Source organism: Hyla sarda, chromosome 1 (genome assembly GCF_029499605.1).
Source record: "Hyla sarda isolate aHylSar1 chromosome 1, aHylSar1.hap1, whole genome shotgun sequence".
Classification (NCBI taxonomy): Eukaryota; Metazoa; Chordata; class Amphibia; order Anura; family Hylidae; genus Hyla; species Hyla sarda.
Genome location: NC_079189.1, coordinates 472,048,061 through 472,072,507, shown reverse-complemented (window position 1 = coordinate 472,072,507; position 24,447 = coordinate 472,048,061). Strand labels below are relative to the sequence as shown.

The window sequence follows — 24,447 nt, the reverse complement described above, 5'->3', positions numbered from 1 at the left end:
TGGTCTTATTAGGCTACTGCCACCTCTAGGCTCTGTCATTGTGCCACCATGTGACTCCTTGTTATATTGGGTTTTGTGGTCATACAGTATTAGTTCAAAGTAAATGCTTTAAACTTGTGAATCTAATCAAAGTCTTACATTTTAATTAAAAAAATGTATGTGATCTTTTCAAGACTGAGGCTTTATGGTAGTCGACGTCATATACAGTCATTGCCGTAAATGTTTGCACCCCTGAAATTCTTCAAAAAAAATTCTCACAGAAAAAGATTGCAGTAACACAAGTTATTCTATACACATGTTTATTCCCTCTGTGTGTATTGGAACTAAACCAAAAAAGGGAGGAAAAAAAGCAAATTGGGACAAAATGTCATACCAAACTCCAAAAATGGGCTGGATAAAATTATTGGCACCCTTAACTTAATATTTGGTTGCACACCCTTTGAAAAGAATAATTGAAATCAGTCGCTTCCTAAAACCATCAATAAGATTCTTAAACCTCTCAGATGGAATTTTGGACCACTCATGCCAAACTGCTCCAGGTCTCTCTTATTGGAGGGCGCCTTTTCCCAACAGCAATTTTAAGGTCTCTCCACAGGTGTTCAATGGGATTTAGATATGGACTCATTGCTGGCCACTTCAGAACTCTCCAGCACTTTGTTGACATCCATTTCTGGGTGCTTTTTGATGTATATTTGGGGTCATTGTCCTGCTGGAAGACCTAAGATCTTGGACACAAACCCAGCTTTCTGACAATGGGCTGTACAGTGCGACCCAAAATCCGTTGGTAATCCTCAGATTTCATGATGCCTTGTACACATTCAAGGCACCCAGTGCCAGAGGCAGCAAAACAACTCCAAAACATCATTGAACCTCCACCATGTTTCACTGTAGGTACTGTGTTCTTTTCTTCGTAGGCCTCATTCCATTTTCGGTAAACAGTAGAATGATGTGTATCCAAATTGAGAGATGCAAGAAAATGGAGCAATCACCAGGTCTTTAACAGAGAAAACTTCTTTATTTCATCAAGACATAGTTGGCTTTCTCGTGGAGTGCGGGAGAGCGGACAGGAACAAGGGGGTGGGGGAGTGGGATGGACAACGGTCCGTATCACGCAGACAGTGCTTTGTCAGGCCCCTAGCTTGATTACACAGAAGGAGGTGTTTTTAAAAACAAAGTGTGTGCTACCATGGTAACCAGGTGAGAAACCAACAATTACATATACAATAGTTTTGTGATTAAAAACAACAGTACAAAAAATTTACAAAACTCCTTAAGTGGGAATGCAATGAACAGTTAAAGGTCATTATATTATTTGTAACTTCTTTTGGTCCTATCATTTAGCCCGAGACCTTCGGTGGCATTCAATTTAGAAATCCACCTTGCTTCCTTTACTAATAGTTGTTGGTGTCTGTTCACTTTATTAGATGTCAGTTCTAATCTTTCAATGGCAGCAAACTTGAGAGTAGTAGTGGAACCATTATGACATTCTGTGACGTGCTGGATAAATTTAGTTGCTCCCACTCCAGTTATTAGAGACCTAAAATGTTCTCTTATTCTATGAAAGAGTGGGCGTATCGTTTTACCAACATAAAAAAATCCACAGTTAAAAAAAATTGTATAAACAACTTAATCAGATCTGCACGTCACAAACTGCTTGATTTTGATGTGATAACCTCCTAACTTTAATTCTTTGGCTTTAGAGTTATGCTTGCAGAAGGAGCACGACCGGCAGGGATAATTGCCTATAGGTCTATATTCAGATAACCACTGTTTTTTTCTTACTTTCATTTATTTGCATTTTTTTCTTTATATAATTACCAATGGTAGTGCTCCTTCTGTAAGTCACTATAGGGTTATTCCTAATCAGCTAAATAAGATCCTTGTCCTGTTGTAGGATATGCCAGTTATTGGAGATGGCTCTCCTAATGGTGTCATTCATGGGAGTATTAGGTAAGACAAAATCTGTCATTACTTTCTTTGGGTTTGTTTTTTAATAGCTCTTTCTGATTTATTTTATCTGCTCTTTCTCTGGCCTCTCTCAATATTTTTTCTGGATACTGGATACTGCGTTCTAGTTCTGTGACTTGTTTCTTGTAGTTCCCTTCATCATTATTTATCCTTTTTAATCATATCATTTGACCAAAAGGAACACCATTCTTGGTGTAACTGGTGTGGGATGAGTTGTAATGTAACAAAGTGTTTTTAGCGGTAGGTTTCCTATAACCCTTTGTGATCACCCTATCATCATCATTTTCACCAAGACGTCCCAAAAAAAAATTCTAATTCTAGGCCTCCAAAATTTGACGTGAACGACATATTTACTTCATTTGTAGTATTTAAATACTCAACAAAATTGTTGAATTGTAGATTGGTGCCATTCCAAACAACAAATATGTCGTCCACATACCGCCAAATTGCTCTAATGTACCTAACATATGGGTTGGTAGTAGTGAAAATATAATTTCTCTCAAAAATAGCTAGAAAAATGTTGGCGAACACGCAAGAGATGTGTATCCCCATCGCTGTACCATTGATTTGTTTATACCAAATGTTGTTATATTGGAAGGTGTTATTTGTTAGAATAAATTACACTGCTTCAACAATAAAATCAATTACTTCAGGGGACTTGTCTTTGCAAGTGAGGAACTCTTTTAGAGCCTGTATACACGCATCCCAGGGGATGCGGGTATACAGGCTCTCCACGTCAATGGATGCCAATCTGAAATCAGGCTGCCATTCTAAACCCTCCAAGGCAAAAATGAGGTCCCCAGTGTCGCGCAGATACATAGGTATCTGCTGCAAGACAGGGGAGACCAACCAGTCTACATAACTGGACAAAAATTCAGTAGGGCTGCCTATGCCCACTACAATAGGGCGGCCTGGAGGGGACATGCGGTTTTTGTGCGTTTTTGGTAAGATGTACCACCGAGCATTTTTAGGGGATAGAGGAAGAAGTTTCTCTGCTGTTTGTGTTGTTATAATTCCCTTTTCTGTGTGTGTTCTTAAAAAAAGAACGTAATTTATTCATAATTTTTAATGTGGGGTCGCCAGATAGTTTTTCATAAACCTTATTGTCACTTAGCTGTGCATTCGCTTCTGCTATGTAGTTTTTTTTGTACCACACAACTATGCCCCCCCCCCCTTTGTCTGATTTGGAGATGGTTATATCCTCATTTGAAGTCAGCCAGTCGAGAGCTTTTTTTTCTCTTTTGGATATATTAAATTTCGGCTTTAGGATAAATCAGAGCCTTGACTTCCCTGCAAACTGCACGGTGGAAAAGGTCTATTGCTCCTCCCGGTGTGACAGGGTTAAACTTGGAGGCATTACCTCCTGTAAACCTGTCACAATCAGCAGCTAGTTCTTCTAAATCTCTGAGGGTATCTATTTCATTCCCTTCCAAATCTTTAATGGGGGTAAAACCTAAAGGGCCAATACTGCATTGTTATTCCCCTTCCCTACAGCTCTTTGTGGGATTGGAATATTTGGTAGTAGATGTGACAAAAAACTTTTTCTAGTTTAGTTTTCTGATCCTTTTATGGAGTTCCTCTTCAAACAGGTGATATTTAAATGGGTCATGTAACCCAAAATGTAGTCCCTTGCTTAGGACAGAGATACAGTCCGAGTCTAAATTAAGGTCTGTTAGATTGATGACAATATCATCCTCCTTTATTGTTGCCAGATGACGGTCTTCCTCTTTTTCTTGCGCTGCGGCATTCCTCTTCCTCCTGCCGCCCCGGCGTGTCCTTCTCCTAAAGGGACGGCCGGACCCTGATGAACGCAGACTTCGTAATCGAAAGAAACCCAAAGAAAGTAATGACAGATTGACCTTTGTATTTCCTAATACTCCCATGAATGACACCATCAGGAGAGCCATCTTCAATAACTGGCATATCCTACAACAGGACAAGGATCTTATTGAGCTGACTAGGAATAACCCTATAGTGACTTACAGAAGAAGCACCACCATTGGTGATTATATAAATAAAAAACTGCAGTGGTTATCTGAATATAGACCTATAGGCAATTATCCCTGCGGGTCGTGCTCCTTCTGCAAGCATAACTCTAAAGCAAAAGAATTAAAGTAAGGAGGCTATCACATCAAAATCAAGCAGTTTGTGACGTGCAGATCTGATTTAATTGTTTATACTATTTTTTGTAACTGTGGATTTTTTTTTGTCGGTAAAACTATATGCCCAATCTTTCATAGAATAAGAGAACATTTTAGGTCTCTAATAACTGGAGTGGGAGCAACAAAATGTATCCAGCACATCACAGAATGTCAAAACGGTTCCACTACTACTCTCAAGTTTGCTGCCATTGAAAGATTAGAACTGACATCTAATAAAGTGAACAGACACCAACAACTATTAGTAAAGGAAGTAAGGTGGATTTCTAGATTGAATGCCATCGAAGGTCTCGGGCTAAATGATAGGAATGAAAGAAGTTACAATTAATATCCCGACCTTTAACTGTTCATTGCATTCACACTTAAGGAGTTTTGTAAATTTTTTGCACTGTTGTTTTTAACCACAAAACTATTGTATATGTAATTGTTGGTTCTCACCTGATTACCATGGTAGCACACACCTTGTCTTTAAAAACACCTCCTTCTGTGTAATCAAGCTAGGGGCCTGACAAAGCGCTGTTTGCGTGATACGGACCATTGCCCATCCCACTCCCCCACCCTTCTTGTTCCTGTCCGCTCTCCCACACTCCACGAGAACGTCAACTATGTCTAAATGAAATAAAGAAGTTTTCTCTGTTAAAGACCTGATGAGTGCTCCATTTTTTTTGCATCTCTCAATTTGGATATATGTCTTACCTTTGATGTGAGCACCGGAAAGGTCTGTCAGCTGCAGGAGTTATATGTTTGGTCCCTCGTTATAGTCACAGTGCCAGGTAACCTCTGTATTGGATTTAGTAGAATGATGTGCTGTTACGCCGAGCGCTCTGGGTCCCTGCTCCTCCCCGGAGCGCTCGCGGCGTTCTCCTCTCTGCAGCGCCCCGGTCAGACCCGCTGACCGGGAGCGCTGCACTGACACTGCCGACGAGGATGCGATTCGCATAGCAGGACGCGCCCGCTAGCGAATCGCATCCCAAGCAACTTGCCTGTCCCGTTCCCCGGCTGTCACTACGACACTTGCTGCCTGCCATGACCTTCTGCTACGTCCGACCTTGCTCTTGCCTTGTCCTTCTGTACCACGCCTGTCTCAGCAGTCAGAGAGGTTGAGCCGTTACCGGTGGATACGACCTGGTTGCTACCACCGCTGCAAGACCATCCCGCTTTGCGGCGGGCTCTGGTGAATAACAGTAGCAACTTAGAACCGGTCCACCGGTACGGTCCACGCCAATCCCTCTCTAACACAGAGGATCCACCTCCAGCCTGCCGAATCATAACATGTGCTTTACCAAAAAACTCTATCTTGGTTTCATCTGTCCACAAGATGTTTTCCCACAAGGATTTTGGCTGACTCAAGTTCATTTTGGCAAAATGTAGTCTTGCTTTTTATGTCACTGTGTCAGCAGTGGGTTCCTCCTGGGTCTCCTGCCATAGCGTTTCATTTCATTTAAATATCCACGGATAGTTTGCGCTGACGCTGATGCTCCCTGAGCCTGCAGGACAGCTTAAATATCTTTGGAACTTGTTTGGGGCTGCTTATTTACCATCCGGACTATCCTGCGTTGACACCTTTCATAAATTTTTCTCTTCTGTCCATGCCCAGGGAGATTAGCTACAGTGCCATGGGTTGCAAACTTCTTGATAATGTTGCGCACTGTGGACAAAGGCAAATCTAGATCTCTGGAGATGGACTTGTAACCTTGAGATTGTTGATATTTTTCCACAATTTTGGTTCTCAAGTCCCCAGACAGTTCTTTTCTCCTCTTTATGTTGTCTATGCTTAATGTGGCGCACACAGACACACAATGCAAAGACTAAGTGAACTTCTCTCCTTTTTATCTGATTTCAGGTGGGATTTTTATATTGCCCACACCTATTACTTGCCCAAGGTGAGTTTAAAGGACCATCACATGCTTGAAACTATTTTATTTTTCCACAAGCCCATTTTTGGAGTTTGGTGTGACATTATGTCAAATTAGCTTTTTTCCTCCCTTTTTGGTTTAGTTCCAATACACACAAAGGGAATAAACAAGTGTATAGCAAAACATGTGTTACTGCAATCCTTTTCAGTGAGAAATACTTCATTTTCTTGAAAAATTTCAGGGGTGCGAACATTTTCGGCCATGACTGTATCACCTGTGGAATTACCACAAGAATCCAATGAAACAGGTTGGAACGATAACAATGAACCATAATTGATTAAATGAAACATTTGCACTTTCACCGTCGGGGGGGGGGATCACTGAGAGGCAGGGGCTAGAACAGGTGGTAGCTCGCCTGGCGGAGTACCGCCAGCTCGATTTTAAGATACAAGTACAACCTTTTTCCCTGCAGCCACTTCTAGCTTTATGCGCCTACTTATCCAGTGGCACAGCAGCTGAATGTGCTCCTTTTCAAGTTGCTGGTACTGCAGTCCCTCCATTTTCAAGTAGACACTCAGAGCATGGGGGTGCGCTGAGAGGCAGGGGCTGGAACAGGCGGTAGCTGGCCTCGTGGAGGACCGCCAGCTCGATTTTAATATACAACTAGGAGCTTTTCTATAGTTTACACTGCAGCAATTATACACTATTGAAGCTGGAATTACCACGGCTGCTGGCACCAGACTTGCCCTCCAATGGGTCCTCAATAGAGATGAGCGAATCAAATCGGAAGAATCTAATTTTTTTTAAATTGACTCCTCTCTATTTGTCGTCATATATTACCTCTGGAATTACCACAACAATCCAATGAAACAGGTTGGAGCAATAACATGAACCATAACTGATTAAATGAAACATTCACAGTTCAACACAGAGTAAGATAGTCGGGGGGGGGGGGGGGGCTAAGAGGTAGGGGTTGAAACAGGTGGTAGCTCGCCTCCTGGCGGCCGCCAGCTCGATGCTCACCTGAATGGGTCCTCAAAAAAGGATTTTAAAAAATGTAAATAAATTCAAACTAAATTAAATAAAAATTACATTAAAATATCTCTTTAATCTCTTCAATTTTGACGCCATATAGTCTCCCGACCCTGCTGCCACATCCAGACACTCTGCAGCAGTGATACTAATAGCGATGCCAGTAATCTGCTTGTCATACTGAATAACAGTATTATTTCACTACCCCAGCACACTCCCTATGTGTGTTACGACAAGGCAAAGTGTTCTACACCCCTATTGAGGCTCTATTTGCCGCTAATAAATTCAGACCAAAAGAAAATTTTTTGGGCTGAATCAAATTTTTTTTTAATTCGCTCATCTCTAGCTCTGTTTTCTTTGCATTGTGCAAATATCTATTAGAATTACTAAACCTCATTAGTTCTTTCCAAATAAGTAAATAAAGTTATGGGATCCATATCACAAAGGCCCCAGAATGCATTTCTATGGAGCTATTCATAGTTGAGAATGTTAGGCATCCTCCTGATGGTGATGATGTGGGCACAGGACATGTGCCTAAGCCTTAAAGGGAATCTGTATCACCCACATTAACCACTTGGCAAAGGCTTGCATTGCGGGTAACACTGATGAAAATGGTCTTAAACCTTCTTCGTGCCGTAGCTCTGCTGGTCCATAATCCTAACTGCATAGTAGTCTTTATTATACCATTGTTTATTGCTATAATCTTCTAAATGCTTGTATATTTACCTTAGTTTTGTCATAATAAATTAACTGCTGAAAAACATAAATTACACCTATGAAGTATATCTTTTGCATATAATTCAGTGACTCAGCTGTTTATGAATGTCTCATTTATTGTCTGAGAGATCAGAGCTCCACTTTCATTTTACCAGAGGTATATTAGGAGTTCTTACATATATACCATATTTTGTAAATTTATTGGCTATTTTTTACTTTTCAGTAAGATAGTTTTTTTAAAATAAGATATACAAGCCAGAATCCTTTTTATCCCATGTCTTCTCTCAGTGGTATATTAATTGCTTCTTCAGGAGTGAAGCCAATTCATCCGTCCATTGAGACCAAGACTTGAGGCCACTTGAGTTTGAGTCTTCATGTTTCCACTGACTGTCAATGTGTGAAATCCTTACGCAGAGAGAAGAGTGCCTAAAACCTTTCCGAGAGATCTGTGTAAATGTGTCTAAAATTCTAAAAATTCAAGATCAACTATCAATATCAAATAGTTTTCTTTGATGTTTTATACGTTGTCAAGTAGGAAGAAAACAAAATGCAGATATAGTCATGTAAGCACCCTTCTTTGTTTGTGCTTTGTGACTCTTGCCTGGTCAAGAACCATTTTTTCTAAATTGTGATGGTGAGGTAAACACCTGATAAAAATATTCTTATGACCATATTTATTATTAGTTTTATGTACATTTTGCTGAAATATTCTGCAGAACTTAAATGGGCATTGTCAGATATAAAAACTTTTGATATGTTGTAAAGCACGCAAAACCAATAGGTTTTGCTATTGCTTTCATTAAAAAAATTTAGTATTTCATACTGAAAAAGCCAGTCAAAAAACTGCCTCCCTGCCTCCTGGGATACATACCAGCCTGGCTGTGTCCACTTGTCATCACCTACTTCATGGACCCACTTCATGATTGACAGGTCTGCAGATCTAAAGCTGCTGTGATCTGCTCCCTCACTGTCTGTGTGAAGAGAAGGGGGAGGGGCGGGAGTACACTGCTGCCTGTGAGCAGATGAAGAAAGAAGCTGGGGACTGAATATGGGGACTGTATGGAAGATTTTTTGTTTAAACAGTAAGTGTCCCTGCATGTATATATGTGTGTGTGGATATATATATATGTATATGTGTGTAAATCTGTGTTGTCTAGGTAATGTGCATGTATATGAATACATGAATTCAATGTGTGTGTGTATCTAATACAAGGGGACTACAATCATATGGCTACAGCTGTTGCAAAACTACAACTCCCAGCATGCCTGCACAGCCAAATGATGTGTGGGCACTCTAGGAGTTGTAGTTTTGCAACAGTAGGAGGAACACACCCTGCAGCAACACTGCTGTAAATCTGAGTTTTACCAATCATATGCCTGCAAAAGGATGTGTGGGCATGCTGCGAGCTGTAGTTTTGCAAAAGCTGTAAGCACACAGTGTGTCTGTATAGCATAAAACCAGAAAGGAGAGGGTTCCACAACCTCCCCCCCCCCCCCCTTGCTTGTGGTCGACAACATTAAGGTAATTCAGAAATAAAGCTAATTCTGAGAGAAATGTAAGTCATAGACACATAAAAATGATATGTACATGATCAGGATGAGATACTGAGCAACATATAACAGTTTTTTTTTTTTTTTTGGGTGATCTGACAGGTACGTTTTAAAGGGACTCTGCCAATGCCTAAAACTTTCCTAGAACACCACCATGACTCCTGCCTTCTTTTACTTGTTTATTTGTTAGTTGAACAAAATGAACATTCATAGCTTGGCCCCCATCTCATTGTACTTGATCAATTATGATTATGATTATAAGCCTACGCCTGTTCATATGAAATATTTCAAGGGTGTCAGTTTCGAGTGTATTCTCCATACCTTATTACATAATTACATAATGTGCTTCATTTTTCTTTTATAAACAAGGGAAATACCATATGGCATACATACAATCATTGTAACCACAGTCTTTCTGTCTTTCCATGTCTCCTCAGAGCTGCAATATGTCACTACGAGCAGACACACTGCTGTGATGTGCGAGTCATCGCAGTGTACTTGCACTAATCGCGGCCGCTCCCCCTGTTCCCTGATCTAGGTCCAGAGCAGCCACGATGTGCGAGTATACTGCACATGCGCACGGCGACTCGCACATTGCTGTGTGTCTGCTCGTAGCGGCGGATTGCCGTTCCAAGCAGGCATATCTGAGGCATACTGTAGGGGTCCTTCGGAGGCGGATCCGCAGCGTTAAATACACTGTGAATCCACTCGTCTGAAAGTACCCTTAGGGTACTTTCACATGTGCATATTTTCTGCTGCAGATCTGCTTCTGCAGATTTTACTGCCCCTTGACTTCAATGGGTAGAAAAGAAGCTGATCTGCAGCAGAAAACATGCATGTGTGAACATACCCTGAGGGTGCATTCACACGGGCGTATTTGTCAGCGGATCCGCAGCTGCAGATCCGCTGACAAAGGCCCATAAAGTGCTGCCCTCTTTGTGCCTGCTAATAGCGGCAATCCGCCTCTACCAGCAGACACACTGTGAAGTGCAAGTCGCAGTGTATGCGCACATCCCGCACATCGCGGCCTCTCCCCCGGCTCCCTGAGCTACACAGAGAGCGGCCGCGATGTGTGCGAGTACACTGCAGGGTAACTCGCACATCGCAGTGTGTCTGCAGGCACAAAGAGGGCAGCACTTTAGGGGCCTTTGTCAGCGGATCCGCAGCTGCAGATCCGCTGACAAATACGCCCGTGTGAATGCACCCTAAGGGTATGTTCACATGTACAGGATCTGCTGCATATTTTTGCTGCATATTTTGTGCAGCTAATTTTGGTAGCCATTGCAGTTAATGGTTAGCAAAATCAGCTGCACAAAATCTGCAGCAAAAATCTGCAGCAGATTTCTGTACATGTTAGCGTACCCTAAGAATGTGTTCATACGTACAGTATCCCGCTTAGATTTGATGCGCAGGATTTTCTGATACAGATTTCAATGTAAACTAAATGACTGAGCACAGCTTCTAATCTGCAGTTACAAATCCTGCGCATCAAATCTGCGCAGGATCCTGTACGTGTGAATAGACCTTAAGAGTGTATTCACCTATACCATATACTGCGCATATTTGATGCTACAGAGTTTATGCTGCAGATTTTTGGGTAAATCTGCAGCTTACAACATGCAGCATAAAATATGTGCAGGATATTGTATGTGTGAATAGACCCTCATTCTGAATCTTTATTGTAATCTTTCTTGGGACATGCTGATGTACAGACAGGACAACTATGCTCAACAGTATAATGGAGAGCACTACTGAGACTTCTGCATTTTCAGTCTTTTAAAAGGGATGTGAAAGAGATTAGAAGGATGAAATTGCAGGCTCGTAATCCCTATCTTTTAAGTTTATTTCAGTTTTATGGATCTTGATATATGCATTGGGGAAATAGAATCTGAGTAAAATGTATATATTATGCATATACAAGATAAAAGGCATCATTAGGCAATATATTGCACTGCTAGTGTAATGCTATTTTGAATGAAAGTGTTACTTGGCTAATAGTAAAGGCTAATGTGCAATCATATAGTGATATAATTCTGTATGTTACATACTGTCATATCTTTTCTTCTAGAAATACATTATATAGTGGTTTTCTATGTTTAAATATTCATGGTATATCCTGTTGGACTCTCTTGTATGATGGTGGGGTTCCAACTCCTGGGTTTTCTAAAAATAGCAAAATGAAGAGGTTTCTTTTCTGTAGTACTGAATATAGCACAATCCATGGTACAGCAGCTTCGATTCAAGCGAAAGGGGCTGAGTTGAAATATTAGATATTAGAGTAATACTGTGTCTAAACTGCAGCATAGCTATCACATTGGAAAAGCTTTGGAAAGCGCAGGTTCAGTTCACACAACTGTAATTTGTATTAAACTTCAGGGTTAATGAATTTATCATTTGAACTAATATTGGTCAATGTGATACCATTAAAGTGTACCTGTAAAGTTGTGTGAAAATGGACCAAAACCCAGAATTGTGCGCAATAGTCATTTTTCCTAGATTACTTTAATTTTGCAATTGGCACGTAAATACCCATATGGAGCGGTCATTGTCTGCACTACCCACCACTCATAACTGTGTAATAGAAGTAGTAAAGGGCAAAGTAAGGTGCAGGATATGGAGGATGGAGTAGTGGAAACAAGATAAGGCAGCCAAGTTTCCGAGGTGTGGTGTAGATGCTATAGCCAGTAAGTCATTTTCACAAATAGGTGAATTATAATAGTAAAAGTTATCATTGTAATTTGTACACTAGATTTGTTGTAGGAATATGATGAACATAAGCATTAAGAATGCAAAAATAACCCAGCAAGAACAGAATAGGTGAATAATGTCTACAGTGAATCATGCCAGTTACATGTAAATGTTAAAGAAGACCTGTCAGCTTTCCTGACATGTCTATTTTAGTAAATACTTGTATTTGTCATGAAATGACAATTATGGAGCGTTTTTCATAGAACTCCGTTTTGTTCTGTTCCTCTGTTATTCCTTCAAGAAATGTATGAATAACTTGACAGTGGAAGGTTTGTCTCTACATAGTCTGCAACTGTCCATTCAATTCTCATAGACTTTGTAGGGACAAGCAGAATGGTATTGCCCCCTTGTCAATTTATCCTGAAATATTTAAAAGACATAACAGTGTAACCACACCTGCTGTACATGTATGGCAGATGTAGTCTCTGGGATTCTGGAGAAGCTGAATGTGCATCATACATGGCAGGTGCCAGCTGCTAACAGTAACTGGCATCATAGTTACCTCTGATGCCTTTTGTTTAAATGGACAATGTCACTTTATAAAACTTTTGGCATGTTGTAGAGACAAAGCTAAAAGTAGCTTGAATAGGAGCATACTAAGTGAGACAAACTTCCAATTTAAGTGTCTCGGTCAGCCCAGCTTTTGTTCCCCGACCAATTGTTGGAACCAATTATTTTGCCCTGTTTTTGTGGGTATTCTCTGGTGTCCCGTTGGGGTTAGCAGTTGCAAAATCCATTCGGCCAGTAACACAGATATTTATAAATTCTGTATTTGATTGTGTACATGCTATAATCCTAGGAATACTAGTTTTCTAAGTGTACTGTGATAACAATTGGATTATAGTGATTCTGCCATGACATCTAGATGTCCATATGTAGTAGCCACTAGGAAGAATGATGAGGGTCATGTTTGGTATAGCAGTCCCTGATGGTTGTGTCACATGGCTGTGGTACTAACCCAGTGTTTCTCTGTGACTCACAACCTTTTTGTTAGTGAAGCTCTGTGTATTTTTACAGTTACTGTTTTGCCTCAGAAAGTATGTGTCTACATATGTATGTTTTTTTTTATTATACTTGGTACACATGTCTTTTATATGTCAAATAAAAGTAAAGTTTAGGTATGTCCCATTACCAACAATCTCAGCAGCTTGAGAGTCCATGCAAGTCTATAATAGTTTCAGAACATCTCCTGATTGTATTAATCGGAAACTGCTTGGGAGTTTTAAACATCCTGATGCAGGATCAGTGTGGTTGTAAAATATGATTTAACTGTCTGGCAGGCAGGTGCAAATACTAGTTAGTGCTGGGGCATGGACAGGTAATAAGGAAGGGGGTGGAGAAGATTTATTGGGAGAGAAGAGTAAGGGGGTGGGAGCAGACATCAGTGAAGGGGCAGAGAGAGGGAATGGTGGCACTGCTGCAGTGAAGAGTGTAGGGAGGAGGAGCAGCCTTATCACTGCTTGGAACTCAGTAAACTGGGAAACCTGGTTGACATGCATTATTCAAGCCACCCAGCTTTTCCAGTCTCCTAAAGACCCAGCAATGATATGCACCTCATCCTCCCCGCACTCCTCACTGCAGAAGTTCATGGAGCATGATGCTCTAAAGCACCAAGTGATATTCCCCTGAGGTGAAGAATGGTATCAGTTTAACTTAAGTCGGGTCAAATTTTCCTCTTCCACAAGGTTTAGGTAGGAAGAATGGGCAATACCAGGCACCCAGCTAGTATTCTATAAATTGATGTTTATTTGAGTACACAAAATAATACTATGTTCTTTATTTTCAGCAAATCCCAGAAGGGAGGAGGCAATGATGCAGTCTTAAATGATTTATGGAGGAGCAACAGTAATATGCCCGTCGTGTTAAACAACCCTTACCTAGAGTGTGAGCAGGTATGTCAACGCACAGTCTATTAAATGGAAAAAGGTACATTCGACTGTGTAGCATCCAGCAGCATCCAGTTTTTTCATTTTCAAGTGTATAAAACATATATATATATATATATATATATATATATATAGCAGAAACATAAACACAGTGTAAACCCACCCTTATCAACATTTGGCTGATCCTTTACCTGTCATATTAGTTAGAGATATCAATCCATTTATTATGTCATCCTAAAGAGAAATGGATGTTCAGTATTGACTAAGCCAAGGTTGTCTGTTATTTCTGTCTCCTCTTCTACGTATAAGCTGTTATATTGTATATTCAGGAGACACCAGATAATCCTTTTTTATCTTCATTATTAAACCACATTTTATTTTGTCGTCTGGTGCTGGAGTATATTTAAGAATGCTTACTTCATGCTTACTACAGTCAATACATATTTTTGTTGTTGATCTGACACATTATAATATTTTTGCACAGGTTTTACTGAAATATTAATATTAAAAGCCTTTTGAAAGTTAAATTAACAATGAGACTTAAAGCGAGAAATGACTGCAGTCCAAGGTTTAGGAAGCAGAAATTTTATTGATACCAAAATTAGAAAAACTAATTTCAAACCAGTGGAGAGCACATTTTGGCATATGGGTAGCTTATTGCTTTCAGTGTGCCTTTTGCTGGGTTTTCTCCCTGTATTTCAATTAAATCTCAAAACTCGAGGTGCCGCAGGGTAGGAATAGAAGAGTGAAATGAGTCCATGGCTGACAATATTGTACAGTGTGTTCAGTATATATTATGTCATGAATAGATTTGTGACTCCGCAAATCTTTTCTCTGTTGTTGCCTATTACTTAAAGGGTTACTCTGGAGGAAGAAAAAACATTTTTACAATAAACTGGTGCCAGAAAGTTAAACAGATTTGTAAATTATTTTTATTTGAAAATCTTAAGCCTTCCGCTAGTTATCAGCTGCTGTATGCTCCAGAGGAAGTTGTGTAGTTCTTTCCAGTCTTCCCACAGTGCTCTTGGCTGACACCTCTGTGTATGTTATGAACTGTCAGGAGCAGGAGAGGATTGCTATGGGGATTTGCTTCTGCTCTGGACAGTTCCAGACATGGACAGAGGTGTCAGCAGAGAGCACATTTGATCAGACTGAAAAGAACTACACAACTTCCTTTGGAACATACAGCAGCTAATAACTACTGGACGGATTAAGATTTTTACATAGAAATAATTAACAAATCTGTTTAACTTTCTGGCACCAGTTGATTTACCAGCATGTTTTCCTTTGTAGTACCCCTTTAAAGTGTACCTGTCATTTGCAAAAACTTTTTATATAATGTAGATAATAACCTTATATGTATTGTATTTGTAATATATATGCTATAGGCAACTGCATATCTGCACATGTTTGGATAAATCTCCCCCATAGTCAGTATTTTACTTTAAAAACTATATATACTTGTGGTGTCCCGGTACCGCATCCTATACGGCACCTGTTTATAGGTCCCCATACCCAGAGTCCCTTCGACGTCGGGGTCCTTTTGTATAGTCCACCCCTAGTCACCTCTCACCCCTATAGTCATTGCTCCAGTCATATGCTCCTTATTTGCGGAAGAGTAACTGTATAAAATGTACATAAATAGTTAATTACCTGTGAGAAGCGTAGCAGGACCTTCGGGTCACGTGATCAGGTGAACTCTATGGTATTTCTGCTTGAGGACCTTTGGAGGACCTTGTGACGTAATGCACTAATTTCCTTTGTGACGGTGAGTGACAGATGGCTGGACCAAGCAAAACGGCCCCGCCCCTGCCCATATAAGGGTTAAACTCTCTCTTGGTTCCTGGCTGTTGACGAGAAAGGATCTGCGCTGCTGTCATCAGTGAGTCTAGGCCTTAGCCTTGCTGCGACGGCTGTTCTATTCCAAATTGTGAGTGTATCAATCCCTAAACACTCTGCAAGACCACCGGACCTTATCTATCCCCTAAATCCGGACGGATCTTCGCAGTATACCCTGAATTCAGAGACTATTGTCTAAAGATCTGTCAGTCATTGAAGTATAGAAAGACTGTTTTATTGAGACTGTTACTACTCTGTGGATGTACCGCAAGCCGTTAAGTAAAGTTTATGCAAGTTCAAATTCAACTACCTTGTGGACCTTCAGTCATTTTTATATATGCACCTATCGCTACTGGGAAGGGCGGCGATAGGCCGGAGAATTACCTCAGCATACTAGCCCCCAGCCTGGCGTCACGAACTATAGGGTTAACATTAACCCCTCAGTTACCGAAACAATACCCCCACTACCAACACCCCCCAAGGGCTACCACATACTCTATGCAGTAAAATGAGAAATGATCACATAGGTAATATTAGGAATACGTCATATATAGTTAGTAAAAAAAAATCATTGCACGTGGAAATTCATGCCAATCATTTTGAAGAGGAAAAAATCTCCCCGTGGGGTCCGGGATTTCCTTTGAGTGTTCGCTGCACATGCAGATTATGGGATTCCCCTGCCACATTTAGCTGAATCTTTCTTTCTGTAAAGCTTCATTTTAATCCCTGTTGCCGTATTTTGTGTCACCACTCGTACTGCTTAATCTGCTTTTAACTTATATTTCTGACATAAATGCAGGATTTCCCTAGCATTCTGATCCACACTGAAATACCCATCCCCTTGACAGCAGACGCTGAAGCCTAATACCTGTTATTCCATTTTGTATTATCCATTCAGCAATATTGTGTATCCACAGTTCAAATGTGGTAGATTTGCAAAGTGCCAATAATACATACGACCTGCATAGCATAGTCTGGATCCAACAGGTATTTAAACATAATAATCTGCATCATCCAATACAAGTACATGACAACAATAAGTACGCTGCTAAAAAAAAATAAAGAGAACACTAAGATAACACATCCTAGATCTGAATGAATAAACTAATCGCGTAAGAAATACTTTCGTCATAGTTGAATGTGCTGACAACAAAATCACCCAAAAATTATCAATGGAAATCAAATTTATCAACTCATTGAGGTCTGGCTATGGGGTCACACCCAAAATCAAAGTGGAAAACCCCACTACAGGCTGAACTAACTTTGATTTAATGTCCTTAAAGCAAGTCAAAATGAGGCTCAGTAGTGTGTGTGGCCTCCACGTGCCCGTATGACCTTCCTACAATGCCTGGGCATGCTCCTGATGAGATGGTCTCCTGAGGGATGTCCTCCTAGACCTGGACTAAAGCATCCGCCAACTCCTGGACAGTCTGTGGTGCAACGTGGCATTGGTGGATGGAGCGAGACATGATGTCCCAGATGTGCTCAATCGGATTCAGGTCTGGGGAACGGGCGGGCCAGTCCATAGCATCAATGCCTTCCTCTTGCAGGAACTGCTGACACACTCCAGCCACATGAGGTCTAGCATGGCCTTGCATTAGGAGGAACCCAGGGACAACTGCACCAGCATATGGTCTCACAAGGGGTCTGAGGATCTCATCTCGGTACCGAATGGCAGTCAGGCTACCTCTGGCAAGCACATGGAGGGCTGTGCGGCCCCCCAAAGAAATACCACCCCACAACATTACTGACCCACCGCCAAACTGTCATGCTGGAGGATGTTGCAGGCAGCAGAACGATCTCCACAGCATCTTCAAACTCTGTCACGTCTGTCACATGTGCTCAGTGTGAATCTTCTTTCATCTTTGAAGAACACAGGGCACCAGTGGCGAATTTGCCAATCTTGGTGTTCTCTGGCAAATGCCAAACATCCTGCATGATGTTAGGCTGTAAGCACAGCCCCCACCTTTGGACGTTGAGCCCTCATACCACCCTCATGGAGTCTGTTTCTAACCGTTTGAGTGGACACATGCACATTTGTGGCCTGCTGGAGGACATTTTGTAGGGCTCTGGCAATGCTCCTCCTTGCACAAAGGCAGTGGTAGCGGTCCTGCTGCTGGGTTGTTGCCCTCCTACGGTCTCCTCCACATCTTCTGATGTACTGGCCTGTCTCATGGTAGCGTCTCCATGCTCTGGACACTATGCTGACAGATACAGCAAACCTTTTTGCCACAGCTTGAATTGCCATCCTGGAGGAGCTGCACTACCTGAGCCACGTGTGTGGCTATTAGACTCCATCTCATGCTATCACTAGAGTGAAAGCACCACCAGCATTCAAAAGTGACCAAAACATCAGCCAGGAAGCATAGAAACTGAGAAGTGGTCTGTGGTCACCCCCTGCAGAACCACTCCTTTATTGGGGGTTGTCTTGCTAATTGGCTATAATTTCCACCTGTTGTCTGTTCCTTTTGCACAACAGCATGTGAAATTGATTGTCAATCAGTGTTGCTTCCTGAGTGGACAGTGTGATTTTACAGAAGTGTGATTGACTTGGAGTTACATTGTGTTGATTAAGCGTTCCCTTTCTTTTTTTGAGCAGTGTAATTTGAGACTTTGAAGCTTCATTGGGTACAGACTGTTGCTTCTAAAGTCCAATGGTGAAATGCTTAAAGGGGTATTCCAGACATTTTTTTTTATTTGACTATGCTTCAGGAGATGTAAAGTTAGTGATGTTCATAATATAGTGTCTGTACCTGTGTGTGACGGTCATCTCACAATTCTTCTGTGATTATCAACCCAATATTTATTTTTAACAGCATACAAAATTACTCATGTCTTGGGATTTCCCAGCTTGCAGTGTGTCAAGACCTGACATCACTAGTCAGGTGATCAGAGGGAGTCTGTCCTGCTTCAATTTTGCAACAGATGTAGGCCCCCTGGTTAGAAAACTCTGTGTTTCAATGGGCGGGATGGCTGATGTGTGGGAGGAAGGAAAGTGATCTCAAACTTTCAAGCATGGAACTGTGGGATGTGTAGTTTAGAGAATCAAATCAAACAGGAAATACCCAGTTCTGGCTTGTAAGTACTAAAATCATCTTATGTTTGATAACCCCTTTAATCCTGCTGAGGTTTTGCCTTGTGGATCTCAGAGATGTGTGTTTCTGGTTGTAAATGAACATCCAATTCATGAAACCCTAAAATATGCTGGACCTTATGCATCTGTTTGACATGGCTAGAGTGACCAATCCTAACCATGATATGAGGTAATGTAGCATTGGTAGGAAGCAGACTCCTCCTCCCTGCGGTGACAGCCACTGGGTTACCTTTTTTCCACGATGTGCAGTCTGAGTTCCTTTTTGTTGTCATGCACTTTTTGCTCCTGCTGGGCTGTAGGGAGTGCACGCTCTTCCTTTATCTTAAAGGGGTACTCCGGCACTTAGACATCTTATCCCCTATCCACCGGCGACCACGGGGCAGGTGGCGTGTGATGTCACGCCCCCTCCCATAGGCTTGCATTGAGGGGCAGAGCGTGACATCACACAGGGCGGAGGGGTGACGTCACACGCCTCCTGCCCCGTGGTCGCCGGTAATCAGACCCGGAGCGAACGTGCTCCGGGGACTGATTTTAACTGGGGTGCTGCATGCAAGATCAAGGGGGTCCCCAGTGGCGGGACCCCCGCGATCAGGCATCTTACCCCCTATCCTTTGGAAAGGGGATAAGATGTCTAAGCGCTGGAGTACCCTTTTAAAAGGGTACTCCACTGGAATATTTTTTTTTTTTAAATCAACTGGTGCCAGTTGTTAAAGAGATTTGTAAATTATTTCTATTTAAAAATCTCAACCCTTCCAGTACTTATCAGCTGCTGAATACTCCAGAGTAAGTTCTTTTCTTTTTTGAAATTATTTTCTGTCTGACCACAGTGCTCTCTGCTGACACCTCTGTCCACATCAGGAACAGTCCAAAGCAGCATAGGTATGCTATGGGCATTTGCTCCTGCTCTGGACAGTTCCTGACACGGACAGAGATGTCAGCAGAGAGCACTGTGGTCAGACTGAAAAGAAATTAAAAAAGGAAAGAACCTCCTCTGGAGCATACAGCAGGTGATAAGTACTGGAAGGGTTAGGATTTTTAAATAGAAGTAATTTACAAATCTGTTTTACAAATCTGTTTAGCAACATTGTTTTCCACCGGGGTACCCCTTTAATGAGCCAGTGCATGTACTTATATCCTGCCCCAGTAAGTCTCAGTCAATCACCAGGTATATTATATAGCTTTACCAGCCACACCCTCGCTGAGCAGTCAGGTTCCTAGCATCCTGCAAAGGTGTTCAATTGTTTGCCAATCCAATACTGTGTGTGACCGAGGCTTGTTACCTGACCATTGTACTCTTTTGTATACCATGTCTGACCTCAGCCTGTTTCTGGCCACTAAACCGATGCTTCCTGCCCTGACCTATTGCTGCCCACTAACTATGCACAAACTCTGACAGCCCAGCACTAAGTTTATACCAGGACTCCTCTCTTGCCTGACCTATTGGTTCTTTGCACCAGTGTCTCTTAGCTCCCAAGGCAAGGGTCATTCTTGTCAGGGTACATTCACATGTACTTAATCTGCTGTGGATTTCACACTTTTTTTTTTGTGCTGCAGATAAATAGCTGAAAACCACAACATTAAATCAGCAGCATAAAATTCACAGAGGACAAAAACAGTGCCACACCTGTCCTTAGGTTGTGTGTGGTATTACAGCTCATTTAAACTGAGCTGCAATACCACACAAAACCTGAGTACAGGAGGGGCACTCGTTTTGGAAGAAAGCAGCTATGATTTTCTACTTCTGGATAACGTATCCTTAGGCTGGGTTCACACTGCAGAATTTCTTGGGCAGAATTTCTGCTGGAGCTCGAGCAGGCAGCACTAGCACCGAGTGGCTTGGTCTCCAGCAGAAATTCTGCCCAGTGATTCCTCAGTGAGAACCTAGCCTTAGGGTCTATTCACATAGCAGAATTTATGCTAGCGTATTCTGCCTCAAATTGAAGCCCATAGACCTCTATGGGATTCCGCACTCCCATTCACACTTCTGAATTTCCGCTTGCGGAATTCAGAAGTGTGAATGGGAGTGCGGAATCCCATAGAGGTCTATGGGCTTTAATTCGAGGCAGAATTCCACTTGCAGAATTCTGCAAGCGGAGATTCGAAAATTCTGCTGTGTGAATAGACTCTAAGGCTGGGTTCACACTGCGGAATCTCCAGGCAGAAAATTTCCACCCGGAGATTCCGAATCAGTTGGCACTAGGACCGCGTGGACACTGCAGTCTCCAAGAGAATAGAATAGAATGAGCAACGCCATCCTTCAGGCGGAAATTTTCAAGCGGATTTTCCGTTCACAAATTCCGAAGTGTGAATATGTGAACAGTACATTTTAGGCTAGGTTCAGACTACGGAATCTCCGGGCAGAAAATTTCCGCCTGGAGATTCCGAGTGCGGCCAGCGCTGACTGAATCAGTCGGCGCTAGGACTGCGCGGACACTGCAGTCTCCAATAGACTGCAATGTGTTCCGCACGGATTTCCGCCTGAAGAAAGAGCAACGCCTTTCTTCAGGTGGAAATTTCCAAGCGGATTTTCCGTTCACAGATTCCGCTTCACAAATTCCGGTGTGAATTTGTGAACGGAAAACCATTCACTACACTATACATTTTAGTAAGCGGAATTTCTGCTTGCAATTTCAAAGCGGAATTGCAGGCGGAAATTCTGTAGTGTGAACCTAATGACCTGGCAGCTCCCTGCAGACATTTTGCTAATTTTTTTATGACACGGGGAGTAGTTCAAGAGGATAGCTTTTTTCCATAATAACTTTCTACCTGCATGAGAGGTTTTTCGAATTATTTATATAAATTAATATAGAGCTATGATTGGTATTTGTAACCCCAGCCTGCACTGTAATTTAAGTTACAAAAATGTGAAGCTGCTTGTGCCAACCAAATGAGTTCATTATGAAATGATGTTGTTCTTTTTGAGAAGAATTATTTATTTCTGCCTTGGCTTCTTGCCCGAGCTTTATTGGGCTGCCAACCAGATATATACTACTTATAACCTCCTTCTCTTCCTTTCTCTCCTTCCCTTTGGGCGCTGGCATTCTTTCTCTTTTATAACTCCAGGTTTCAGCCTCGGGTAGACAGTCCCCTGCAAAGAGCCAGGTGAACGGAAGTCCTTCCAAGTGTCCTCGATATCTAAAATTGAAAAATTGGGACACAAACGCTGTTATGCATGACATACTGCACTTCAAGGCTTCAATGGTAAGTCCTACATCGTCACTACTAGATAAATAGCATGTACAGATTGATTCAAATCTTTAAAAAATAACATACCTGTATTTTTCGTCATATAAGACGCTCCGGCATGTAAAACGCACCTAATTTTGTAGGATAGAAATCTAGAAAATAAAGATTCTGAACCAAATACAATGTAAAGTATAGGACAGTGATTTTCAACCTGCGGACCTTCAGATGTTGCAAAACTAGAACTCCCAGCATGCCCGGACAGCCAACGGCTGTCCGGGCATGCTGGGAGTTGTAGTTTTGCAACATCTGGAGGTCCGCAGGTTGAAGACCACTGGTATAAGAGGTAATACTCACGTGTCCCCGCCGCTCCAGACCTGTCACCGCTCGTCATCGTTGCCCTGGATGTCGCCCTCCATCGCTGTCGCCGTGTCCCTGTCGCTCCGGAACGTCTCTGCCTGACGGCTTGATGACGACGAAGGAGAGCGCCGGCCATGCAGGGGATCCCCGCATGGAGCAGACACCGAGGAGGCAGGTAAGGTCCCTCCCAGTGTCCTGTAAGCTGTTCAGGACACCGCGATTTCACCGCGGCGGTCCCGAACAGCCCCACTGAACAGCCGGGTTAGTGTTATTTTCGCTTCAGATGCGGCGGTCAGCTTTGATCGCCGTGTCTGAAGGGTTAATACAGGGCATCACCGCAATCGGTGATGTCCTGTATTAGCCGCGGGTCCCGGCCGTTGATGGCCGCAGGGACTGTCACGATAGGACAGTCCCCCAGTCCCCCTTCCCCCCTTTGGGGAAGAAAAAGTGTGTCTTATACGGCGAAAAATACGGTATACAGTGGCACACAATAAGGTCAATGGGTAAACTTGGGTAAACACAATAAAGGTCGGTAAATATCGACAACAAACATGCATTTAAGACAAGATGTCCGGTCCGGTGTAATATAGAGGGGTACACATGCAATTTAAATGCTGCATATATGATGTGGCATCAGAAAAGTCAATCATGTTAAAGTTTCTGTAAAAAGTCTGTTTGTTTTTTAGCCTACATCCTGCACACAACAGTTGTGTATGGGTGCGGTCATGACTCCTCCACAATATGTCCGTAAGCAAGAAGATATCCGCACTAAAGAGCAACTTCTCCCCCTTGCCAAGGAGTTCATTGACCAATTTTACACTTCAATTAAAAGGTAAGGCATGTTATAGTACATTGCCAGTGTAATGTATTTTATACATTTTTTATTGAAACATTATGGCTGCAATTCCTTATCCTACACATTTTTTGAACTGTGTTTATTATTTATCAAGTTGACTTTTTAATAAAATACATACGGTACTTTTTAATTGGAAAAAAAATATTTTACAAATACACATTCCACTGGAGTCCTCTTCCACTCCTCTATGATGACATCACAGAACTGGTGGATCTTAGAGACCAGCCGCACCCCACCTTCCCTTGAGGATGCCCTACAGATGTAAAATAGGGTTTAGGTCTGGAGACATTCTTGGCCATCCATCTCTCTTACCCTCAGCTTCTTTAGCAAGGCAGTGGTTGTCTTGGACATGTGTTTTTGGCTATTATCATGTTGGAATACTGCTCTGCGGCCCAGTCTCCGAAGGGACGGGATGATGCTCTGCTTCAGTATGCACAGTACATGTGGGCATTCAGGGTTCCCTCGGTGAACTGTAGCTCCCCAATGCATGGTCCGCTCAGAAAATATGTTGTGTGAATGGGCCCTTAGAGTCAAAACCTGGAACTAGTAGAAAGTGTCTTATCACCACAGGAGCCAATTTGGTCACTGTGACCCCATATAAGATGGAGGTGGGTCAGCCACAGAAAATTCAAAGCATATGAAATTGCATATACATTAAAGCATAAGACCAAATAGTAAGAAAAAAATGAAAACATATTACCAAACAAATGCCTCTTTGTCCTCTGCAGATAAGTGGTGTCCATCACATCAATATAGCAGCCCCTCCTAGTGACCACTATATAAAGTGCAAATGCATGTAAACCATACAGTATATAAACCCAAACTATTGACCCCTAAGTAAAGTGTAATTGCATGTAAACCATCTAGTATTGTAGCCCCATGACTAAATAATAAAGTGCAAGTGAAAAAAAAAAATATATATATATATTTATATATCTCAATGTGTGTGTATGTATATGTGTGTGTGTGTGTGTGTGTGTGTGTATGTTCCAGCATCACACCAAATGGCTAAAGATATTAACATGAAACTTGGCACACATGTTATTTATATGTCAACAACAAACATAGGGTAGGTAATTTAACCCTTACTCACCCCCATTTGCCAGGTTCAGGGTTTTTGTTTAAAGTCCCATACAAGTCTATGGGAAATATATGTTACTGCATAACTTCCAAACGGCTGGAAAAAATGTTACTTATA

At 41.9% G+C, this 24,447-nt stretch overlaps 1 protein-coding gene and 1 long non-coding RNA gene across 7 annotated transcripts in view; one reads left to right on the top strand and one right to left on the bottom strand.

The window, feature by feature from the left end:
* Positions 1-24,447, top strand: part of NOS1 (nitric oxide synthase 1) — a 327,182-nt gene that overhangs the window by 240,546 nt on the left and 62,189 nt on the right. For all 6 annotated transcript variants that reach the window (XM_056536921.1, XM_056536930.1, XM_056536911.1 and 3 more), the window contains exons 3-5: positions 13,818-13,923; positions 21,914-22,051; positions 23,080-23,225. In XM_056536921.1, coding sequence (XP_056392896.1) covers positions 13,818-13,923; positions 21,914-22,051; positions 23,080-23,225 — 390 coding nt within the window. The remainder of the gene's footprint in view (positions 1-13,817; positions 13,924-21,913; positions 22,052-23,079; positions 23,226-24,447) is intronic.
* The window catches only part of LOC130285504 (uncharacterized), a 37,997-nt gene continuing 35,399 nt past the window's right edge, over positions 21,850-24,447 (bottom strand). Inside the window, exon 3 of the long non-coding RNA XR_008847354.1 lies at positions 21,850-21,985. This is a non-coding gene — a long non-coding RNA (uncharacterized LOC130285504). The remainder of the gene's footprint in view (positions 21,986-24,447) is intronic.